At 46.1% G+C, this 22,258-nt stretch overlaps 1 protein-coding gene across 1 annotated transcript; it reads left to right on the top strand.

Moving 5' to 3' along the window:
• Positions 1-895: 895 nt before the first annotated feature.
• Positions 896-21,143, top strand: SBSPON (somatomedin B and thrombospondin type 1 domain containing). The gene is made up of 5 exons (XM_060242956.1): positions 896-1,237; positions 9,245-9,439; positions 10,278-10,368; positions 19,683-19,862; positions 20,975-21,143. The coding sequence occupies exons 1-5, from the start codon at positions 1,012-1,014 to the stop codon at positions 21,090-21,092; spliced, it is 810 nt and encodes a 269-aa protein (XP_060098939.1). The 5' UTR covers positions 896-1,011; the 3' UTR covers positions 21,093-21,143.
• Positions 21,144-22,258: the final 1,115 nt, after the last annotated feature.

Below are 22,258 nucleotides of genomic sequence, written 5' to 3' on the forward strand. Positions count from 1 at the left end.
CTGCAAGTGCATCTGCAGCCCCCTGGGACTACACTTCAGTTTTGCCAAAAAAGACAGAAGGTCAAGTCATAGATGGTCCATAAAATGTACAGCTTGACTATTTATATGAAGAGAGAAAGTAGTGCTTCTGGCTTCCAGTGATAGTGGGTGCTTCATGCGTCATGCACAATTTTAATATCCAGACTTGGAATGTTTTGGCACATTATTGCACACTCTGTATTGTGTCTCATTGTTTCGCCACCGACAGATGGAATCCTAGAGAAAGCTGATTCTTCACGCATTTAGGAGCAACATGGGCTTTTAAAACAAAATTTTCTAATGACCTATTTGGGGCAGGAAGATCGAAAAGTTGTAAAATGGTGTTGTAGTCTGTCACGGTTCTTGGGAAGGAAGTAGACCTGAACCTTGCAGAGGTCTACCAAATGCGCGATGGGAAGCACGGGCTCCGCACTCGCTCACAGGCACCTGGGGGGGGGGGGGGGAGGGTGTTCTATTATTCCATCGTGCGTCTTCTGGCAGGGCGAGCACCCGCTGCCTTAGGGGCGCAGCCAACTCTTCCTTGCAAACACACCTCTGCTAGGGCAGTCCCTCCCAACGCAATCCGGCCAGCGATGCAGAAGCAGGGAAGAACCGCCGCAGCTGTGCAACCTCTGAGGCTGAGCAATCCGCGGCCTCTGGCCCTCTTCCCGGTCGGCTGGTCTGCTGCCAACCGCGCGCATTCCTGAGCTTGTCCGGCGAAGATGAGCGGGCGACGGCATTCCGCGGCTGCCCACTCTCTCGGCTAGGCAGCGGGGCGCGAACTGCCCGAGGAGGTGGCCGGCTCATTTGCGGCGTGCTTTTGCCGCCTTTTCGCGCTTCGGGGCTGCAGCAGCAGCAGCACCGCGGCCAATTTCCTGGGGCCCGGAGAGTCCGACGGGCGCCTCTGCAGGGCCGGGGCGGGGCAAGAGGGCGGGCCTGAGCCGGGCTGCCCTTCCAGCCGGTGTGGTTTGGCTTTCCTTTGGCGGCAGGGAGATGGGGGCCGGGGCCAGGCCGGAGGTCCTGGGGCTGGTGGCGCTGCTGGTTCTGTGGCCCGGTGCCGGGGCGGGCTGCGCGGAAGAAGGGCGCTGCTGTCCGGGCCGGGACTCGACGTGCGTCACGTCGGGTTGGCGCTTGAGCAGAGCCTACGGGACCTGCTTCTGCGACGAGGCGTGCAAGGCGACCGGCGACTGCTGCTATGACTACGGCCAGGCGTGCCCAGGTAGAGGGGAGCTGCTGGAGCCCCCAGAGGGCAGGCTTGGGGGGCGGGGTTGAACGTCTCTGGGTTGGAGGAAAAGCCAAGAAGGCGAGGGGTTAAAAACACTCTGTACGTGCCCCGAGAGCCAACGGGTTATGACAGTCCAGGACTGAATCGTGGCATGAGACGGGTGGTGGTGGAAGTGAGGGGTGGTTCCTTGGCTGAATTGAGGGCGTGTGGGGCTTCGTTGCCACTTATTACGACTGCGTGGGCAGGTGGGCCCAAAGCAGCAAGATTCGGCTTCCCGTCTTCACCCCGTCATTCGTTGTCGCTTGTCACGTTTGCATTCCGTGCGTGCGTCCAAGGGAATGCCAACTTTTCTGTGGCATTTGCAAGGCGACTTTCCCTTTTCATTCCTGCGAAAGGGCAAATCCAATTCCAGCATGAAAAAATGTAAGGAAGTGAGTCAGGGTGACTTTACTGAGCATTTATTTGTGAGGCAGCGTCCAGCCGAAGGAAATGCAGATACCGCATTCTTTTGCACGTTTAGTCGACGGCACAGGAGAGTGCGCTGCTCGGTGTAACCGTTGTTCAATTAGTGTTATATAAAACATCCTGCGTATAATAACACGCTTTTAAAATGTTTGAAAGTGCCTGCCCGTGCCACTAAAGTTGATAGCTATGGAACGGAAGTGCCTGGCGACTATGACCTACTGACTAATTCAAGAATTTTCAGTTTTTTGTATATATGTTTTATTAAAATTGTATTTTTTTTAGAAAAGCAGATGTCTGTGGAGTGGAAAGTCAAAGGACTTCGTGCTCCCAGTGCTGAGCTCCTCTTCTGAAAAAAGGTTTAAAAGGTTGCAGAAAGATTGTTTCCCATTTCTCCTTTTTGAGTTCTTTTTGAGCAGCTGTTTAAGAGTATGATGACAGTGTGTGCCCTAGAGGCTGACAGCCTCAAAGACTAATAAAAGAACACTTATTTTTCATTTAAAGCAGTATTCTTTTCTTTTTTTTAAATTCTCTTGGCGCATGTAAGCTTAATTTATTTGCTCGAATCATTTAGAGTTCTCTGCTCTGCAGGCATCTGAGTCTGGCGCACGGAGTTGCTTTCTGCTCTGTTTGGTGCATTGTGGTCAGGATTACACAGATTAGTCTGTGGGGTGGGAAGGGAGGTTGCAGCAGGGAAGGATCCTGCCTTAGGGCAGAGAGAGTTGGATTTGATCACCACCTGGCCTCTTCAGTCCATTTACTCTCCTGGATTACTTCAAACTGTCATCACTTAAACAGGAAAACATTTTGTATCAGAATCAATCCTCAATCTCAGGGTGGGACTACAAGTTGCAAGGCAAACATGGTGTTCCCACTTTAGGTTTGAATCCAGATGGTAATGCAGCAATAGCTAAGAGAGCATTTGCAGGGCAGAACAGTTTGGTGGGAGGGAAGTGTGTACCCCTTCTCTTGCCCATCATTTCTCTGTCCCTAGTAGGTGTCACCCCCTCTCAGTTTCTTCTGTCATATGAAAGTGGAAAGCAGCCTTGTTAGGAGTGAGGAAAGATCAGGAAGGATGGGAAGCAGAGAACAAAGAGGGAAAAGATTAAGAAGAAGAAGAGATTGGATTTAAACCCTGCCTCTCATTACCTGAAGGAGTCTCAGAGTGGCTTACAATTTCCTTTCCTCTTCCCACAACATACACCCTGTGAGGTAGGGGAGCTGAGAGAGCTCTCCCAGAACTGCTGTTGAGCGGAACAGCTCTGTGAGAACTTGTGACTGACTCAAGGTCACATCAGCAGTTGCATGTGAAGAAGTGTGGAATCAAACCCGGTTCTCCCAGATAAGAGTCTTTATACTTAACCGCTACATCAAATTGGCTGTTACATCTTATCAGTGACTTCTTTCTTCCAGATTCCCCCCTGCACCCTTCATGACTGCTAATCATTGGAAGAGGTCTTTTAGGAATCACTTTTCTATGTAAAGCATATTTTTGCCCATGAGTGCTACATAAAACAGTGGCTGGAGAGTGGTTAGAGCACCTGTTTGGCCCACTTTTGCCAAACACTGATTCTCTCTTTCTAATATTTATGCCTTTAATTTTCTTATGCCATGCCTCCAGTGTCTTTTCTTTTGCATCCTCTTCCCTTGTCACTGCTTCCATGGAATAAATGTTGGTTGCTAAACTGTGGTCGTACTTCAGGGGACATCCAAAGAAGCAGGGATGAAGCAAAGTTCATCCCAGAGCAATAGGCTTGGAACAGTGGAATAAATGCTTGGCTTTATTCAGCATGTATGGGATAGTTAAAAAAGCTTTTTTTGCTTCATAATAAAAAAGTTTGTGGTGTGGATGTGAAAAGTTTAAAAAAAAATAATTGCATGCTGCATAGTGCATGTAAAATGCAGGGGGGAAATCAACTTTTAGAATGTAGAAGATGTGTAAATCAACTTGTAGGTATGTAAATGTGTAATTATCATTTTTTACTGTCTTAAGTTACTGCAAAAAACTCAGAGCAATATACATTGTTTTTCTCCTTCTCACTGTTTTATCGTCATGTTAGGCTGAGAGCGAGAGAGACAGAGAGAGCCAGTTTGACAGAGAGCCAGAGAGAGCCAGTTTGGTGTAGTGGTTAAGTGCATGGACTCTTATCTGGGAGAACTGGATTTGATTCCCCACTCCTCCATTTGCAGCTGCTGGAATAGCCTTGGGTCAGCCATAGCTCTAGTAGGAGTTGTCCTTGAAAGGGCAGCTGCTGTAAGAGCTCACTCAGACCCACCAACCTTACAGGATGTCTGTTGTGGGGGTGGGGAAGGTAAAGGAGATTGTGACCACTCTGAGATTCAGAGTATAGGGCGGGATATAAATCCAATCCAATATCATATCACAGACAGACAGACCTTACCCACTGATTGATGGATGAATAGGGATTTGAACTTGGAATTCAAGATACGAATCCATCCTTCTAACCACTACTAGCTCTTTGACTCCAGGCCCCCATATTGTTAATACGTTCTCAAATATGTATTCCATTTGGTGGCTCATTCTATAATAAACAGAACTTTGCACCAACCCACTTGCCAAGTTGCCAGTGACTGTAACTGTAACTGTAACTCATGCATCTTATGGTAATTTCCCCCTCTGAGATGTTTTTACAGAGATTCAGTAGAGGGGCTGATTGCTCATTTTCTTGCTGGATTTGGAGAACCAATGTGACTGTGTAGTTTTATAGAGTTGCTCCAGCATAAGCCCTTTGAAGTCAGTGAACCTAGATTAAAATAACTTTGTATAGGATTGCATTATTAAGTCTCTCATGCTGCTGCTGCAAAGCTACTCCAAAGTAAAACAAGCACTTGCACCTTTCCTTTGAGAAGTATATGGCCATTAGTGGTGATTTAACAGTCTGCTATTGGCCTGTGGTAGTAATTAAGGATGGAAGAGACCAAGGAGATGAAAACTTCATTGTGGGTGGTCTCAGGCAATACCATATATGTCATTGATGTCTATAGTCTTGATTGCTTTTACTGCTTTGTGCATTGAAAAGGGTAGTCATAATCATACATGAACTCTGGATATGTCAGTTGGTATTACCAAAATGTGTCAGAGGGGAAAGTAGTATTTTAAAGGAAGATTGTAATTTACAGGAGTTTGTTATTTTTGGAATGAAAGAAGAAGGGAGAGTTTTCAAATATTAGGATAGGCAGTCTTCAGCTACAAAACATGATCAGAGGAATGGCATAAGAAATAATTTAAAGAGCAACTTATATATCTATATACTATTAGCCACTCAGGGCCACTATCTGCTGATACGTAAATTCATGGGTTAGGACCACATGGAGGCTGAACACATTTTTCTGCAAATTTGGGGTACTCCCTGGGTTTGAAGAAAAATATGAAATTAACATTAAAGTATATGGGGGGTTTTAAATCCCCCCCCCCCCCGAATACAGGGGCTTTGTTCTGAACAGGTAAATTCCCCCAAATACAGCATCTAGGTTCTGAACTGGTAAGAGTATCGTCTGCACATGTGCCGATGACACATTTACCTGTTCAGAATGGAGCCACTATAGCCCGACCCAGTAGTAGCTGCTGGCAGCTGTGCCAGCCTGGCTGTGGTGGCAGAGGTTGGCTGGCAGCAACACTAGCCTTAGCAGCAGTGGTAGAGGATATCAGCAGCTGGGCTTGGCTGTGGCTGAGGAGGATGCTGGTAGCTGTGCTGGGCTGAGCAGTGAAAACAGGATGCCAGGCTGTCCCACCCGAGCCATAAGGAGAATCCCGCCTCCACAAGCAGGAACTCCTTTGCATATTAGGCCACACACCCCTGATGTAGTCAATCCTCCAAGAGCTTACATTAGGCCCTGTACTAAGAACCCTGTAAGCTCTTGGAGGATTGGCTACATCAGGGATGTGTGGCCTAATATGCAAAGGAGTTCTTGCTACAAAAAAGCCCTGCCCACAAGTATTGTAGGTCCCCACTTGTATATATATTTGTATCAGCTCTATACTATATAATATTGACAGCCACCTGTTCAGTGTGTATTTTAATGTAGTGATATAACATGCTGATGACATAATTTTATAGCTTCTCAGTTAAATAAATTGCTTTGTTTTATATAATGAGTCTGTTGAAGAGGCAAGATCCAATGTAGATACTGAAGCTAGTTCATGAGCAACACATTTCTCTCTGGAAGGCGAAAAGTAAGAAAATAAATCTTGGGGGAAAGCCGACAGGAGATGAAATGTCTCTGGTTCGGGAGGACTCGTCTCAAAGAGATGAAGGGTTGGGTGCTATTTTTCTACCAGGTAACGGACCAGAGTTGTCCACTGTGATGGTGACAAACAGTATGGACTATCTGCCAGAGTCTCGAGGCGGCAGGAAGAAGGTGGCGGGCCTAGTTTGCCTGGGAAATTATAGATGTTTGTATACAAATGCTAGAAGTGTTCGAAGTAAAATTGGTGAATTGGAATGTTTAGTGTTGGGAGAAAACATAGACATTGTGGGAATTTCAGAAACTTGGTGGAATGAGGAGAATCAGTGGGACATGGTGATTCCTGGATATAAGTTATATTGGAAGGATAGGGAGGGAAAGGTTGGAGGTGGGGTGGCTCTGTATGTCAGAGAGGATATACGGTCCAGTAAGACTGAGGTCAGAGAATTAGATTCACTTTTAGAAATGCTTTGGGTTGAAATAGAGGGCCCAAAAGGAAATTTAACTATGGGAGTTTGTTATCGCCCACCAAATCAAAAGAGAGAGGATGATTATAATATGATGGAAGGCTTAAAGATAGCGGCTAAACGTAAAAACTGTATCGTAATAGGTGATTTTAACTACCCGCAGATTGATTGGGTCAATGTGTGTTCTGGTCGAGAGAAAGAGATTGAGTTTTTGATGCTCTCAATGACTGTGCTATGGAGCAGATGGTCTCAGAACCTACCAGGGGTGGGGCGATCCTGGATTTGGTCCTAAGTAATGCCCAAGACTTGGTGAGAGATGTAAAAGTGATTGCACCGCTTGGGAGCAGTGAACATAATGTTATTGATTTCACCGTTTGTATAAATAGGGAGTTGCCCAAAAAGACCGCCACAACCACGTTTAACTTTAAAAGGGATAAATACACTGTGATGAGGAGGCATGTGAGGAGGAAACTGAAAGGAAAGGTAAATACGGTCAAAACCCTTGGGGAAGCTTGGAGACTATTTAAAACTATAATCCTGGAAGCTCAGATAAAATATATACCACAAGTTAGGAAAGGCACAAACAGGCATAAGAAAAGGCCTGCATGGTTAACAAACAAAGTAATGGAAGCTGTAAAAGGTAAGAAGGACTCCTTTAAGCGGTGGAAAACCAGTCCAAGTGAGATTAGTAAAAGGGAACACAGGCTGTGGCAAATCAATTGCAAGACTGTGATCAGGCAGGCAAAAAGGGACTATGAGGAGCATATTGCAAAAAACATAAAGACCAACAATAAAAACTTCTTCAAATATATTAGAAGTAGGAAACCAGCCAGGGAAGCAGTGGGGCCCTTGGATGACCATGGGGTAAAAGGATTACTGAAGGAGGATAGGGAAATGTCTGAGAAGCTGAATGAATTTTTTGCCTCTGTCTTCACTGTGGAAGATGAGAACTTTTTGCCCGCCCCAGAACCACTAATTATGGAAGGGGTGTTGAAAGACCTGAGTCAGATTGAGGTGACAAAAAAGGAGGTCCTACAACTGATAGACAAATTAAAAACTAATAAGTCACCGGGTCCGGATAGCATACATCCGAGTGTTCTGAAAGAACTCAAAGTTGAACTTGTGGATCTTCTAACAAAAATCTGTAATCTTTCATTGAAATCTGCCTTCGTTCCTGAGGACTGGAAGGTAGCAAATGTCACCCCCATCTTTAAAAAGGGTTCCAGAGGAGATCCGGGAAATTACAGGCCAGTCAGTCTGACTTCAATACCGGGAAAGTTGGTAGAAAGCATTATCAAGGGCAGAATGAGTAGGCACATTGATGAACACGGGTTATTGAGGAAGACTCAGCATGGGTTCTGTAAGGGAAGATCTTGCCTCACTAACCTGTTACATTTCTTTGAAGGGGTGAACAAACATGTGGACAAAGGAGACCCGATAGATGTTTATTTTGACTTCCAGGAAGCTTTTGATAAAGTTCCTCATCAAAGGCTCCTTAGAAAGCTTGAGAGTCATGGAGTAAAAGGACAGGTCCTCTTGTGGATCAAAAACTGGCTGAGTAATAGGAAGCAGAGAGTGAGTATAAATGGGCAGTCTTCACAGTGGAGGACGGTAAGCAGTGGGGTGCCGCAGGGCTTGGTACTGGGTCCCATGCTCTTTAACTTGTTCATAAATGATTTAGAGTTGGGAGTGAGCAGTGAAGTGGCCAAGTTTGCGGATGACACTAAATTGTTCAGGGTGGTGAGAACCAGAGAGGATTGTGAGGAACTCCAAAGGGATCTGTTGAGGCTGGGTGAGTGGGCGTCAACGTGGCAGATGCGGTTCAGTGTGGCCAAGTGCAAAGTAATGCACATTGGGGCCAAGAATCCCAGCTACAAATACAAGTTGATGGGGTGTGAACTGGCAGAGACTGACCAAGAGAGAGATGTTGGGGTCGTGGTAGATAACTCACTGAAAATGTCAAGACAGTGTGCGTTTGCAATAAAAAAGGCCAACGCCATGCTGGGAATTATTAGGAAGGGAATTGAAAACAAATCAGCCAGTATCACAATGCCCCTGTATAAATCGATGGTGCGGTCTCATTTGGAGTATTGTGTGCAGTTCTGGTCGCCGCACCTCAAAAAGGATATTATAGCATTGGAGAAAGTCCAGAAAAGGGCAACTAGAATGATTAAAGGGCTGGAACACTTTCCCTATGAAGAAAGGTTGAAACGCTTGGGACTCTTTAGCTTGGAGAAACGTCGACTGCGGGGTGACATGATAGAGGTTTACAAGATAATGCATGGGATAGAGAAAGAAGTACTTTTCTCCCTTTCTCACAATACAAGAACTCGTGGGCATTCGATGAAATTGCTGAGCAGACAGGTTAAAACGGATAAAAGGAAGTACTTCTTCACCCAAAGGGTGATTAACATGTGGAATTCACTGCCACAGGAGGTGGTGGCAGCCACAAGCATAGCCACCTTCGAGAGGGGTTTAGATAAAAATATGGAGCAGAGGTCCATCAGTGGCTATTAGCCACAGTGTGTGTGTGTGTGTGTATATAAAAATTTTTTGCCACTGTGTGACACAGAGTGTTGGATTGGATGGGCCATTGGCCTGATCTAACATGGCTTCTCTTATGTTCTTAAAGTGTTTGAGATGCAGTTATTGTATTTACATTTATACATCACCAGCTATATAAGTTGCTCTTTAAATTATTTCTTATGCCATTCCTCTGATCATATTTTTTAGCTGAAGACTGCCTATCCTAATATTTGAAAACTCTCCCTTCTTCTTCCATTCCAAAAATAACAAACTCCTGTAAATTACAGTCTTCCTTTAAAATACTACTATTAAATGATAACTTTGTTGCATTTCTTTGTAGCTCTACCATGCATTGTTGGAGAATGGACTCAATGGAGTGGCTGTGCAGAACAATGCAAACCTAACTTCCGAATGCGAACACGCATCATACAGCAGGAACCAAAAAATGGTGGTGACCCTTGTCCTCCATTAGAAGAGAAGGCTGGCTGCCTGGAATATACTACTCATCAAGGGCAAGACTGTGCAGATGAGCATGGTACATGTAGATACTATTTTTCTTTAAAGACTTGCTTATCTTATTGTAATTTTGAACCAGGACCTTGGCATGCAGAATCCATACACTGGGTCAGGTATAGGGTAAGAGGATGTTTGTACTACCTGAGTCAGATGCCAAATTTGCACAAAAACAGAAAAAATAAAAAAATAAAATGTTAAATTACAGAAACCCCTGAGATCTTTTGATGCTGTAGTGGGAAATCTTGGCTACCGGACTGATGCATGGGAGCTGATACAAATTGGCTGAGTCTCCATGGAAGACACCAGGTCCCGTGCCTGCTGAGATGCTGCGTCATCAACATCACGTTGAAATCCCCCTGAACTAAGCCTGGGGAAGTCTGATGCCCAGGTGGACACAGCATCCAGCAGGGCAGGCAGGCTTTCTGGTGGTGCGCTTATTCTAAAAATAAAGTTTTATTTTGTTTGATATTATCCTGGAGTCTTTATGATTTTAAAATATAAGAATCTCATCATCAGGGCCACCTAGTCCAATGAAGAAGCCTTAGAATTTGGGCACAAATTCATTTGGGAAGTGTTTGAAATTAAATTCTTTGTGGCAATATTACACATAAATTAAGAGGGAAATTGTGACAATTCCCAGCACTTTTCCCAAGGATCCTCCAACCCCTCGGATTAGAATTTTCAAAATCACAGTAGGCTGCAGCAGGAAGAGGGCGATAAGTTATGTTCTACCAATAAAACTGCTCACAGTGCCTCCAGTCCTTAATTTCCAGGTAGCACATAAAAATCATAATATCAATGTAATCTGTTTTTATCATCATGCAACTAGTTTTCATAACAAAACTTTTATTTCATAGTTTCTGCTTTCATAACAACTTCTGAATATAGTAGAGAGAGGAAAAAACGGGCTGTACACCCAAGGTGGTCTTCAGAAACAGAGGATTCCAGGTAAGTAGATTTAACATGTCAAGATAGTGCAGGGGAAAGATTATTTTGTACGTGACTACAGAAAAAAAAATGGAAACTTCAAGTGGAACAACTTACTAAGTAGCTCACACATTCATTTGTTTGTTCTCTGTTTGATTTTAGGTCTCATCTCACATTCTGAATTAGACAGTTCTTGAAGTAATGGAACATTTTTCATGGAATTAAATTTTTAAATTAACAAAACAAGATTGTAATTAGGAAATCATGGAGAATATAGATTTTTATTTAAGTAACAGTAACCGTCCTTGTCTCTGTAAACATGTGGTCAAATATTCCATACAACATTCCACAATACCTATGCATAGATGGAAAACAATGGAAATATTCAGTGAATTTTATTTAAATGCTTATAGAAATCTTACTTCAAGTTCACATTATTAAAATTACTTTGACTTTATCTCAGCTTTGCAGGTTTACTAACTGTGAGTTACTACAAAATTAGGTTTCCCACAAAACTCATTTAGCAGCCAGTTTGGTATAATGTGTGGACTCTTATCTGGGAGAACTGGATTCCCCACTCTTCCCCATGCGCCTGCTGATGTGACTTTGAGTCAGTTCTCACAGAGCTGTTCCTCTGAAAAATAGTTTCTGTTAAAGCTCTCTCAGCTCTATGTACCTCTCAGGGTGTCTGTTTTGGGGAGGGGAGGGGAAGAGAAAGGCGATTGTAAGCCGCTCTGAGACTCCTCCGGGTAGTGAAAGGCAGGATATAAATCCAATCCCAAACAGAACTCTGCCATTTTTGCTAGGAACAGACTACCATGATGATGAAAGGAGTAAGGAATTCAGAATACTCATATATTGCTTGGGCTGTTGGGAGTTTACACCAGTACTATGAACCTTCTGTGAAGTATTTCGTATTTGTTGCATGACATATTTCATGGATTTTCTCTACAACTCAGCATTTCTTCTATGCGGTGTACCTTATGATGCTCAGAACCATTTTATTTATTTCAATTACACCCCAGCTTTCTCATCAGAAAGTAGCTTACATTGATCTCTGCTTTATCCTTAAAACAACCCTTTGTAGATATGCTTGACTGAGCGTATGTGATCATGTTCCTAAATAGAATACCTTTTGCTCTTCTAATAATGCAGCAGCAGCAGCAGCTTAGGCTTTTATACCCTACTTTTCTCTACTTTTAGGAGTCTCAAAGTGGCTTACACTTGTCTTTCCCTTCCTCTCCACAACAGGCACCTTGTGAGGTAGGTGAGGCTGAGAGAGTTCAGGGAGAACTGCAACTCTCCCAAGATTACCCAGCAGGCTTCATGTGGAGTTGGGAATCAAACCCAGTTCTCCAGATCAGTCTGCCACTCTTAACCACAATATCATGCTGGCTCTCAAGCAATCCCAAAAGCTCTTAAAACTGCTTCTCCATGTAGTGGATTTAGAACTTTTAAGAAATATAAACCAAGGATGTCAGACTCATTTGTTACGAGGGATAGATCTGACATAAGTGGCCAGGCCACATGTTTCATAAAATGTAAAGCCAGGTAGCTGTTACCAGAATTGGGGAGTCTCCAAATATTTGGGGGGAATATCTGGGATAACTGGGTTTGATTTCTCACTCCTCCACATGCACCTGATGTGTTCTTGAGCCAGTCACAAGTTCTTGCAGAGCTGTTCCTCTGAAAAGTAGTTTCTGTTAGAGCTCTCTCAGCTCCACGTACCTCTCAGGGTGTTTGTTGTAGGAAGGGAAAGTCTCCTTGACTGGCTTGCAAGAGGTGGAAGCAGGGGTCTTTACACCAATTGTCTACCAGGATTGTTGCTTTGAGAATTCTCAGAATCAACGAGACTGTTGCTTAACCAAGAGAGGTTGCTTTATTAATAGAAAATAATAAGAGTAATCCGCATATACAGAAAATAGATCCACACTGGAAACAAACACAAGCTTAACAGAAAACAGAGGTGAGAAGGGGATATAGCAGGGATTTTGGGGGAATATAGTTACCATTTTCAGAGGTCCCAAGATTCCATGAAGCAGAGGATATGAATATGGAAAGTGGCCCAGAGTGTGAGAGTGCAAGTCTGTAGCAGGACAAGACAAAACACACCCACAATGGTGCTAGTCTAGATATAGGCTAACATGTTACCTGGGGGCATGCTGATGTTCCTGTCCACTAAAACAATGTGCTGATGAGATTAACTGGAAGAAAGTCTATATGCTGGGGATTGCTGAATGGGGCTCCCAGGAAAAGACAAAGAGGTTGCCATAATTGTATCTCTGAGAGGATGGGTTTCTGGGTGTAAACAGGAATTGTAAATGAGCCAGTTTTCACGTTCATGCCTTCATGATCCAGAAGAATAACCACCACCAGGATTAGGCTAAGTGTGTGTTTAGACCAAGTCCATCCAGCACATTTCCTTTGATTTTTCTTTCACATTTCCCTTTTATTTCCTTTGATTGGGGATTTTGAACTTAGACTTCCCAGATAGCAGGCTGATACTGACCACTATACATAGTTGTCTCTCTATTCTTCCACTGTCACATAGCTGTAGTTATTTTTCTGAGGACTACAGTTTCTAAGACAAACACATAGTCCTCAGTCTGTGTTATTGTGCCTCCACATCTTTTAACCAGTACATGATGCAGTTTATGTACAAAAACTCATACTTCCCAGCCATTTCATGTTTTCCTATGGGTCTTAGGCTCAAAGTATTGTCAAGTCGGCTGAATTCAATAATGAGACTTTGGTTGAAACAAAGTTACTAGTTTATTGGAGACAGAACTATAGACCATGATAGAGATTGAAGGACTGGGGTACATAGACATTAACCAAGCATTTAAGGTATAGATCAAAAGGATTCTTGAGGGAGGGGCATTCTATGCAGTGTATATTCACATCAGGATGTTACTACTTCGTTCCCAAGCTGAGGCCTTGGCGCCTTCACACTCCCACAGACACTCTGCCTGAGAAGGCTCTACTATCTTGTTCCCATATCACCATTTCAAAGCAGGCTACAGAACAAAGGGACGGTGAGGGGGTGAGGAAAGTTAGCTAGCAGCATTCGGTGTTCAGTGTGGCTTTACCCAGAACCCCTTACTTCTGAACCAATGTTAAGATGCAGCTTGACCAAAATACAGCAGACTTGACATACTGCCCCTCTTAAGCTCCCTCCGCGGCGCGGGCCCGGGGAAGGAGCTGTTCCTGTTTACAGTCCAGGGCTTCTTGGGCCGGTAGGCTCCGACCTCCCCCTTGGAGGGGGAGGGCTGTTGGTGCTTGAGGGTGCCAACTGGACGGTTCCGAACTTCAGCGGAGCAGGCTGCAATGAAACACAGTGTGGACTTTACCAAGGGCAGGAGGCAAATCCAACTCTACCATCACTGGGTTAATCACTCGTTTGATCTTAAATGGACCCAGGAACTTATAAGCTAGCTTCCTGGAAGGTTGGGAGAGGGGTAGGTTTTTTGTTGACAGAAACACTGAATCCCCAACTTTTAAGTCCCAAACTGGCACATGGGATTTGTCATACTGTCTCTTGTAAGCCTCCTTGGCCGCTTTCAAGTTCTCTTGGATGACCGGCCAGCATTGGCTGGGGCCCTGCTACCATTGTTCAAAGGCTGAGGATGTCCCCGGGTCTCCCCCCCCCCTGGCAGCATAGGGATTGGCTTGCCCTCATACCCAAAGACAGTTGAGAAGGGGGAGGCTTTGGTAGAGCTATGAGTGCTGTTGTTGTAAGCGTATTCTGCAAACGGGAGTAGGTCTACCCAGTCGGACTGGCTTTGGCTCACGAAGCATCGTAAATATTGTTCCAGCACCCCGTTCACTCTCTCTGTCTGTCCGTCAGTCTGGGGGTGGTAAGCTGAACTCAACCCCTGCTCCATCCCTAATAATTTACAGAACTCCCGCCAAAAGGTGGCAACGAATTGCGGCCCGCGGTCGCTAATGACCTTGTCGGGGATTGAGTGGTGTTTTGCCACGTGATCAAAGAACAAAGCTGCCAGTTTCCTCGCGGTGGGTAGCTGGGTGCAAGGGATGAAATGGGCTTGCTTTGAAAACGTGTCTACCACCACCAGGATCACTGTTTTCCCCCTCGATGAGGGGAGCTCTACTATGAAATCCATGGACACGATTGCCCAAGGGCGTTTGGCCGTTTCCAGTGGCTGTAATAGCCCGGGAGGCTTCCCCCCCCTCTTTTTCGCCATTATGCACACTCGGCAGCCTGTCACAAACTCCGACACGTCCCTTCTAAGGGACGGCCACCAGAACTGCCGATTTACTAAGTGCAAGGTTTTTACATAGCCAAAATGCCCCGCCAACTTGGACGAATGGCAGAGTTGCAGGATCTCTCTCCTTAGGGGCGTCGGGATGTAAAGTTTCTCTCCTTTATACCACAACCCATCTTTACCCTTCTGCACCCCCTCAGGCCGCCCTCCTCCCTCCCTTTCGGTCTCTAAGGCGATGCGATCGCGACTGATCCCTTCCAGCTCCCTTTTCTTCTGCGAGCGGGTAGTGACCATAGCCGCCACCTGCGTGGGGGATATTAGCGAGTCAACCACCTCCTCCCTCTGGCTCTCGTGCTGTGGGAGTCTGGACAGAGCATCTGCCAGAAAATTCCGGGTCCCCGGGATGTGTTTTAGGGTGAAATCGAATTTGGAGAAGAATCCCGCCCACCTGATTTGCTTCTCGCTCAGTTTCCTTTTTCCTGTAAGTGCCTCGAGGTTTTTGTGATCTGTCCATACCTCAAATGGCACCTTAGCTCCCTCTAGCCACGACCTCCAGGTTTTTAACGCAAACATGACTGCGAAAGCCTCCTTGTCCCACACTGACCAGTTGCGTTGTTCGTCTGAGAATTTCCGCGAAATATAGGCGCAGGGTCGCAGTTTTCCCTCCCCATCTCTCTGCATGCGAATGGCTCCCACGGCAACGTTGGAAGCGTCGCATTGCACCACGAAGGCCTTTTGCTCGTCGGGGTGACTTAGGACCGGCTCGCTCGTGAAAAGTTGCTTGAGCCGGTCGAACGCGGACTGGCAGTGGGGCGTCCAGTTTAGCCTGGCCCCGGGTCGCTTCGCGTCCTCGCCTTTCCCCTTTGTTTTCAAGAGCTCAGACAGGGGCAGGGCGATCTGGGCGAACCCCTCTATGAACCCCCTGTAAAAATTTGCGAACCCGAGAAATGATTGGAGCTGTCTACGTGTCCTCGGGGGAGCCCACTCTAACACTGCCTGCACCTTGGTGGGATCCATGGCTAACCCCTCGCTGGACACTCGGAACCCGAGGTAGTCTAATTCGGTGCGGTGGAACTCGCATTTTGACAACTTTGCATACAACTGGTGTTCTAACAGGGTGCTCAGTACCTCCCTTACCAATCTCACGTGAGATTGTTCGTCCTGGGAATAAATAATGATGTCATCCAGGTACACCACCACCCCCTTATACAGAAATTTTCTCAACACATCATTTATGAAATTCATGAACACCCCTGGCGCCCCTGCAACCCGAACGGCATGACCAAATATTCGAACTGCCCCATTGGAGTGTTAAATGCCGTCTTCCACTCATCCCCCTCTTTGATGTGCACTCGGAAGTACGCGTCTCTCAAATCGAGTTTCGTAAAAATCTCCCCCCCCCCCCGATACAGTGTTCAGCAAGTCTTTGATGAGGGGGATGGGGTAAGCGTTGGACATTGAGATCGCGTTTATCCCGTGAAAATCAGTGCAAAGTCTAAGCGATCCGTCCTTTTTCTTCCTGAACAACACGGGGGCCGCGTGGGGGGCCGTAGCGGGTCTAATGAAACCCCTCTCCAGGTTCAGGTCTAGGAATTTGCGCAGTTCTTTTTTCTCTGCCCAACCCATCTGGTAGAGTTTGGCCCGGGGCAGACTCTTCCCGGGGATTAGCTCTATGGCACAGTCAGTGTTCCGGTGGGGGGGGTAGTTGATTGGCCTCCCGCTCGCTAAACACTTCCATCAGGTCGCGGTAGGCGCTCGGGACGTGGTGCACTTCCTCTACCAGGACGTACGCCCTTTCTTTGGCGGCGGGAGCCTGCGGCCCCCACGCCGAGTTTCATAGGTGGTTGCTGCAGTCTGGGTCAGGGAACCTAATGGTCTGTGCTCGCCAGCGAATGAGGGGCTCGTGTTTTTCCAACCACCCCACCCCCAACACTACTGGGTAAGCGCATGCCAGGGCAATGACAAAAACCTCTTGGTCCCAATGGCCCTCGATCCCCAGGGGGCATGGTTCCGTTTCTTGCGTACAGGCCCCCCCCCATCACTGACTCGTCCATCTGCTCAAACAGCATAGGATGGGGCAGCTGTGAGCGCTCCAGCCCTAGGGCCTCCACCACCTTGGGGGAAATTAGTTCTCGGTTGCATCCCGAGTCTATGAGGGCCCGTATCTGCAGGAACCTCCTCAATTTTGGGTTCAACAGCTTCACCATTACAAAGTACAGTCTTCCCGTAGTTCTCACCGTCAGTGGTGCCTTTTTCCGGTCGACCTGCTGGCTGGCACCGTTCAGAGCAGGTCGGATCCGTTTCCTGCCGGTTCCTCTTCCCACGCGAGATCAGCCAACTCTGCGGAGAGCCGAATCTCTTCCTCCTGCACCATCAGCGCGCTGCTTTTCGCTGCGTCCTTAGGGCGGCTGGGGGGCTTCTTGGGAACCGGGGTTCTCTGTCTAGCCGGCCCCTGCGGTGGATTGTTCCCTGCGGGGGGCTGAGGGCAGTTGGTGGCGAGGTGGTTTGGGTCGCCGCACTGGAAACAACGGCGGGGCCCCGCCGGGGCGGCCGCCGTTGGCTTCTTGGCTTTGGGGGGCTCAGCCTTCCCGGGGGTGGGTTTTGGCGCCCCTTTCCTGGCCAGTGCTTGGCGCAGCATCGCCACTCGCTTTAGGTTGGTTTCCACCTCGCCTGCCAGCTGGATCCATCCCACCAGCATATCCGGACTGGCTTGGGTGAGTGCCCGGTCCAGGATGCTGGGGTTCAGCCCGTTGGTGAAGTGCTCGATCTTCATCACTTCGTTCCAGTTCCTGGCCCTGGCAGCGTTGGCTTGGAAGTCCGCTGCGTATTCCCGGATGGATCGGGCCCCCTGCTTCATGTTCCGTAACGCCGATAGCGCTCGGGCCTCTTGCAGGGGATCCTCGTACTGGGTCAGCAGGGCTTGCACGAACGTGTTCACAAAGTGCAGGATCGGGCTGTTGGATTCGCACAGACTCACGTACCATCTTTTGGCTGCGCCCCGCAGCTTCGATCCCAGGTAGTCCACTCGGCTGACCTCGTCTGGGAACAAGTCTCCCCAATAATACATGAAGCTGTTCGCCTGAATTGTGAAGTAATTCACCTCCTCTGGGTCCCCGTCGAAGGTGGCGTCCAGCTCTCAGCCCCCTCTCAGGTCCCGGGGTCCCTCTGGGGCGGTGGGGGGTGCCGCCGGAGCTTGGGGAGCCGCGCCTCCCGCAGGGGCTGCTGCCGCCGGTTGGCTTGGGCGGCCTCGGGGCCCCGCCGGCCCAGCGGCTGGCGCGTCCCGGTCACTCCCAGTGCTCTCCCCAGCTGCATGGTCAGGGTCTGCATCTCTTCTTTGAGGTCCTTTATCGCTCCGTCGACCTCACAGCGGACCATCGACTGGAACATCTCGTAGTCCTCATCGTGCGGGTCCTTGGGCTTCGGTCCTCCGTCCCACACTCCGCACCTTCGCTTCCGCCACCCGGGAGTTGGGTCACGGGCGCTTCGGCTCCCTCGCCCGGCTCGGCGGCCAGTTGAACCCGCTTGGTGTGGCGGGTCATGATCGCCTCCAGGCGGATTGGGGCCTGGTCCATCAGCGTGGTGGAAGTCCTCGGTTGGTATTGCCGGGGGGTAACCACTAGCTGAAACTGGGGGGGGGGAGGCCGCGGTCCTTCTGGCACTGTGGATGTGCCAGGGTGTCTCGGCCCCCTCCTCTCTGGCTGGGAGTTCTCCGTTGTCCAGAGTCTGGTCGGTCATAGCCTTTCAAGTTGCCGGAAAGGTTGAACTCCAGGATAGGGAGTCCTTCGAAATGTCAAGTTGGCTGAATTCAATAACGAGTCTTTGGTTGAAACAAAGTTACTAGTTTATTGGAGACAGAACTATAGACCATGATAGAGATTGAAGGACTGGGGTACATAGACATTAACCAAGCATTTAAGGTATAGATCAAAAGGATTCTTGAGGGAGGGGCATTCTATGCAGTGTATAGTCACATCAGGATGTTACTACTTCGTTCCCAAGCTGAGGCCTTGGCGCCTTCACACTCCCACAGACACTCTGCCTGAGAAGGCTCTACTATCTTGTTCCCATATCACCATTTCAAAGCAGGCTACACAACAAAGGGACGGTGAGGGGGTGAGGAAAGTTAGCTAGCAGCATTCGGTGTTCAGTGTGGCTTTACCCAGAACCCCTTACTTCTGAACCAATGTTAAGATGCAGCTTGACCAAAATACAGCAGACTTGACATACAAGACTTCTGTAATAAAAGTCAATGTTAAAAGTAGGCTTGCAGCTTACAGATGCACACCTGAACAGCATACTTAAGATGCTACAGCACAGGCATTGGGTGTTTTTACATTCAGTTTGATCCAGAGTTTTTGAGTCTTCAAATCGCCTGCACTGTTATGCTTTAATTATTTTCCTTTTACATTTAAGCATTTCAATTTGGGGGAGGGCAGCCGGAATACCAGTGCTTAGTTAAATGTATACGATTGCTTGGAAATCGTGTCAACACTGCAAAAACAATACAAATTTAAATTACTAGATGAGGCAAGCAATGATATGTAAAAATTTCAAGCGCTGTCAGTTGTCATGCCGATTACTGCACCTTGTGGCTTTTGGAGGAGTCTTAAAATGCATGAAAACTTCTACAAGTTTGAAACGCCTGTAGAGAAAAGACCAGATCAAAACTAGCATTGAGAATACGTTGCAGGAGCAGCTACAAAACGCATCTCACCGAAACAAATGCTTTGGGCAGCAACAATGCAAAACAATTGTGAGAACGTTAGGGAATGTAAAAGGTGAGTTTTCAATGTAGTGATAGAGTCACAAACTGTAAGTGTAAAAACACCCATTGTCTCCAGTTTTTGATGTAGTAATTCAGAGCAAGAGGTGTCAGTTATCACTTAAAATATTGCAAGCATGCTAATGTTTTAAGTAGAAAAACCTTTGTGTTTGTCTGTGCCCTTTATAAAGTTTATATCTTTGCTGCCTGGCCTGCCAAGGTCTCTTTTATTCATATCTGGCCCTTATAACAAATGAGTTCAATACCTGTGCCTTACAGTATAGTCTAAAATTATGTTATAATCATATAAATATATTTATTACCTAACAAGTGTTTCCTTCCAAAAGGAACTACTGTGTGGAGTTTAGAACAGAAACATTGTCTCCTCATTGCTCCTTGGAAAATCGCCCATATGCCCGATGGATGCAGTATCTGCGAGAAGGATATACTGTGTGTGTAACTTGTCAGCCTCCAGCTATTCATACTGGCAGACATAGATGTTCTGGAGATGGTGGTGATGCGGATGGGTGAGCAACTGAATCTCTTATTCTTAGTCTCCAGCAAACACCCACAATGTTTTATCTATTTTATTCACACTTGTAAAGAGATTAGACATTTTCAGAACAATTTAATACAATTTTTATTCATATATGCTTTCAGGCTTAATCTGTTCTTAGTTGTGGTCAAACCTTTCTCTTAGGTGAACCACTGCCAAAAGATAATCCCTTATTTTCTGTGTACAAACAAATGATTTGATAGCAGAAAACATGGATGGCTAAACTGTCAGTAGCTCCAGATGTAGCCCTTCTTCAGTGATTCTCCAATGTTTTCCTAATTGTAGCTGTCCTTTTTTTCTTTTGCTTTGTTATCTCTGCCCATAGCTGCAGCTATCCATCACTTTAGCCAGGTACAGTCACAGAGGGATCACTTTCTAATTCATGATAGAACCGAGGCTATATAGATTTTTTTAGTGCAGTTCATCATATGAGGATAGTAGCTGGTTTGGGACTAGGGTATCTGAAGCATCATCTTATCTCAGATATTCTTGCCTGGGAATTAAGATCACATGGAAAGGCCCTCATAACTGTTCCTCCAAGCAGTGAAGCTCATCTGGTGGGTATATGAGAGAGCCTTTTTAATGGCAGCTCCATGATTATGGAACAATGTCCCCAGTGAGGCACATGTGACTCCTTACTTTCAGTCTATAGGCAGCAGTTGAAGATGGTTTTGTTTAGAAAGGCAATATAAATAATAACCACAATTTAACAGCAGTGTTAAATTGTGGTTATTATTTATATTGTAAACCACCTTCAGTTCTGTAAGGGTAAGAAGGGTGGCAAATGAACATAAATACTCATAGGGTCTTATGGCAAAAATCAACAACTATTTTGGAAGGCATCTAAAATGCAATGTGTTATGGTGATTTTGAGAAGAGAATACAACAAATACAGTATGTCTTTTATGTTAAGTACTAATCACACCAGCTGCTGGAGCAGACATTTCTTGCAAATAAGTAATTTTCACAAAATAGTAAATATAACATGATTCAATGTTGAATTGGTTTTTAGATTTTTTTAAAAAAAGATGCTACAGTGATATGAAAATACCTGAAGCAAGTGTAACTTCTGTTTCTTTTTAGGAACACAGTTCTTCATTGGCAAGCAGTTGGCAATCCTTTATGCCATGGAACATGGAAGAAAGTTCAGCAAGTGGAAGAATGTTCATGCCCTCTTGTACATAGCTTCATTTTTACATAATAGTTTGAATTTATACCTTTTAATATCTTAATTGAACTGATCTGGAAACTACACTGCTATTGGGCTTGTGTATTTCTGTTCAGCATTGCTTTTGAAAAACAGCCAAGTCAAGATTTGGGAATTATTCATGGTGCTCTTTTCTATAGAAATTAGGATGGAGTTCAACTGTACCATATTACAATTAGTTATATTTCTGCAGTGGCATTTTCTACTTTTACATAATCCACTGGCAGCAATGCATTTAAGTGGAAGAGATTTAGACAAAAGCATTTTAGAAGCTAGTGAGTTCCACAGCAGACATGCTCATCTGCAACAGCTGTCACATGAACTAATGATAGGGATGTAGCTTCACTTGGAGGGACGGTGGCTCAGTGGTAGAGCATCTGCTTGGGAAGCAGAAGGTCCCAGGTTCAATCCCTGGCATCTCCAAAAAAGGGTCCAGGCAAATAGGTGTGAAAAATCTCAGCTTGAGACCTTGGAGAGCCGCTGCCAGTCTAAGAAGACAATACTGACTTTGATGGACCAAGGGTCTGATTCAGTATAAGGCAGCTTCATATGTTCATATATGTTCACTGTGGTCAGTCTTTATGGGAGGAGCAGAAGTTGATCATCCATATACAGCTGCTGTGCAGCAAGAGTACGTTGTCACTGTGTGGCATCTGGCCATTAAGGTCTTCCCAAATTACTTCAGGATAAGACACAAGTAACTCTGGAAATACTGCAGCTTTCATAATGTATTCGTCTGAGACTCATCACTGCAAAGCAGGGGTTTTCAAAGCTGCTTTTCCATTGCAGCCATTTGTAATGCTCTAGCTATGTACATCCAGACTGGTTTCCTCAAACATTTCTGTGATAGATGGGGCCTTACTACTCCTCTGAACATTTAAACCTGAAATTAAGCCTTTCAAAAAATTTGGACAAATACAAAATAGCCTTTTCAGGGATTTATTTGCTTATCATGAAATGAATTAGGGTGACCTACATGTAAAAACCCCAATTTATAGATGGTTTAAAGATTTGTGAGTACAGACTGCATTCAGTACAGACCAGATAATCTCAACAGTAAGCCAAGTCTGTAGGAATCAGGGCTGGCTCTATAGGGCATAGCGCCCAAAACAGCCTGGCTGCTCACCGCCCCCCCCCCATCGATCAGCTGACTGGTGGTG

This window comes from Heteronotia binoei, chromosome 7 (assembly GCF_032191835.1).
Source record: "Heteronotia binoei isolate CCM8104 ecotype False Entrance Well chromosome 7, APGP_CSIRO_Hbin_v1, whole genome shotgun sequence".
Classification (NCBI taxonomy): Eukaryota; Metazoa; Chordata; class Lepidosauria; order Squamata; family Gekkonidae; genus Heteronotia; species Heteronotia binoei.

Excerpts from the sequence above, each read along its gene's own strand:
- SBSPON (XM_060242956.1), top strand. The coding sequence starts at position 1,012 with ATGGGGGCCGGGGCCAGGCCGGAGGTCCTGGGGCTGGTGGCGCTGCTG. Across the intron at positions 9,440-10,277 it reads AGACTGTGCAGATGAGCATG|TTTCTGCTTTCATAACAACT; the intron begins GTACATGTAGAT and ends TTTATTTCATAG. Across the intron at positions 19,863-20,974 it reads GATGGTGGTGATGCGGATGG|GAACACAGTTCTTCATTGGC; the intron begins GTGAGCAACTGA and ends GTTTCTTTTTAG.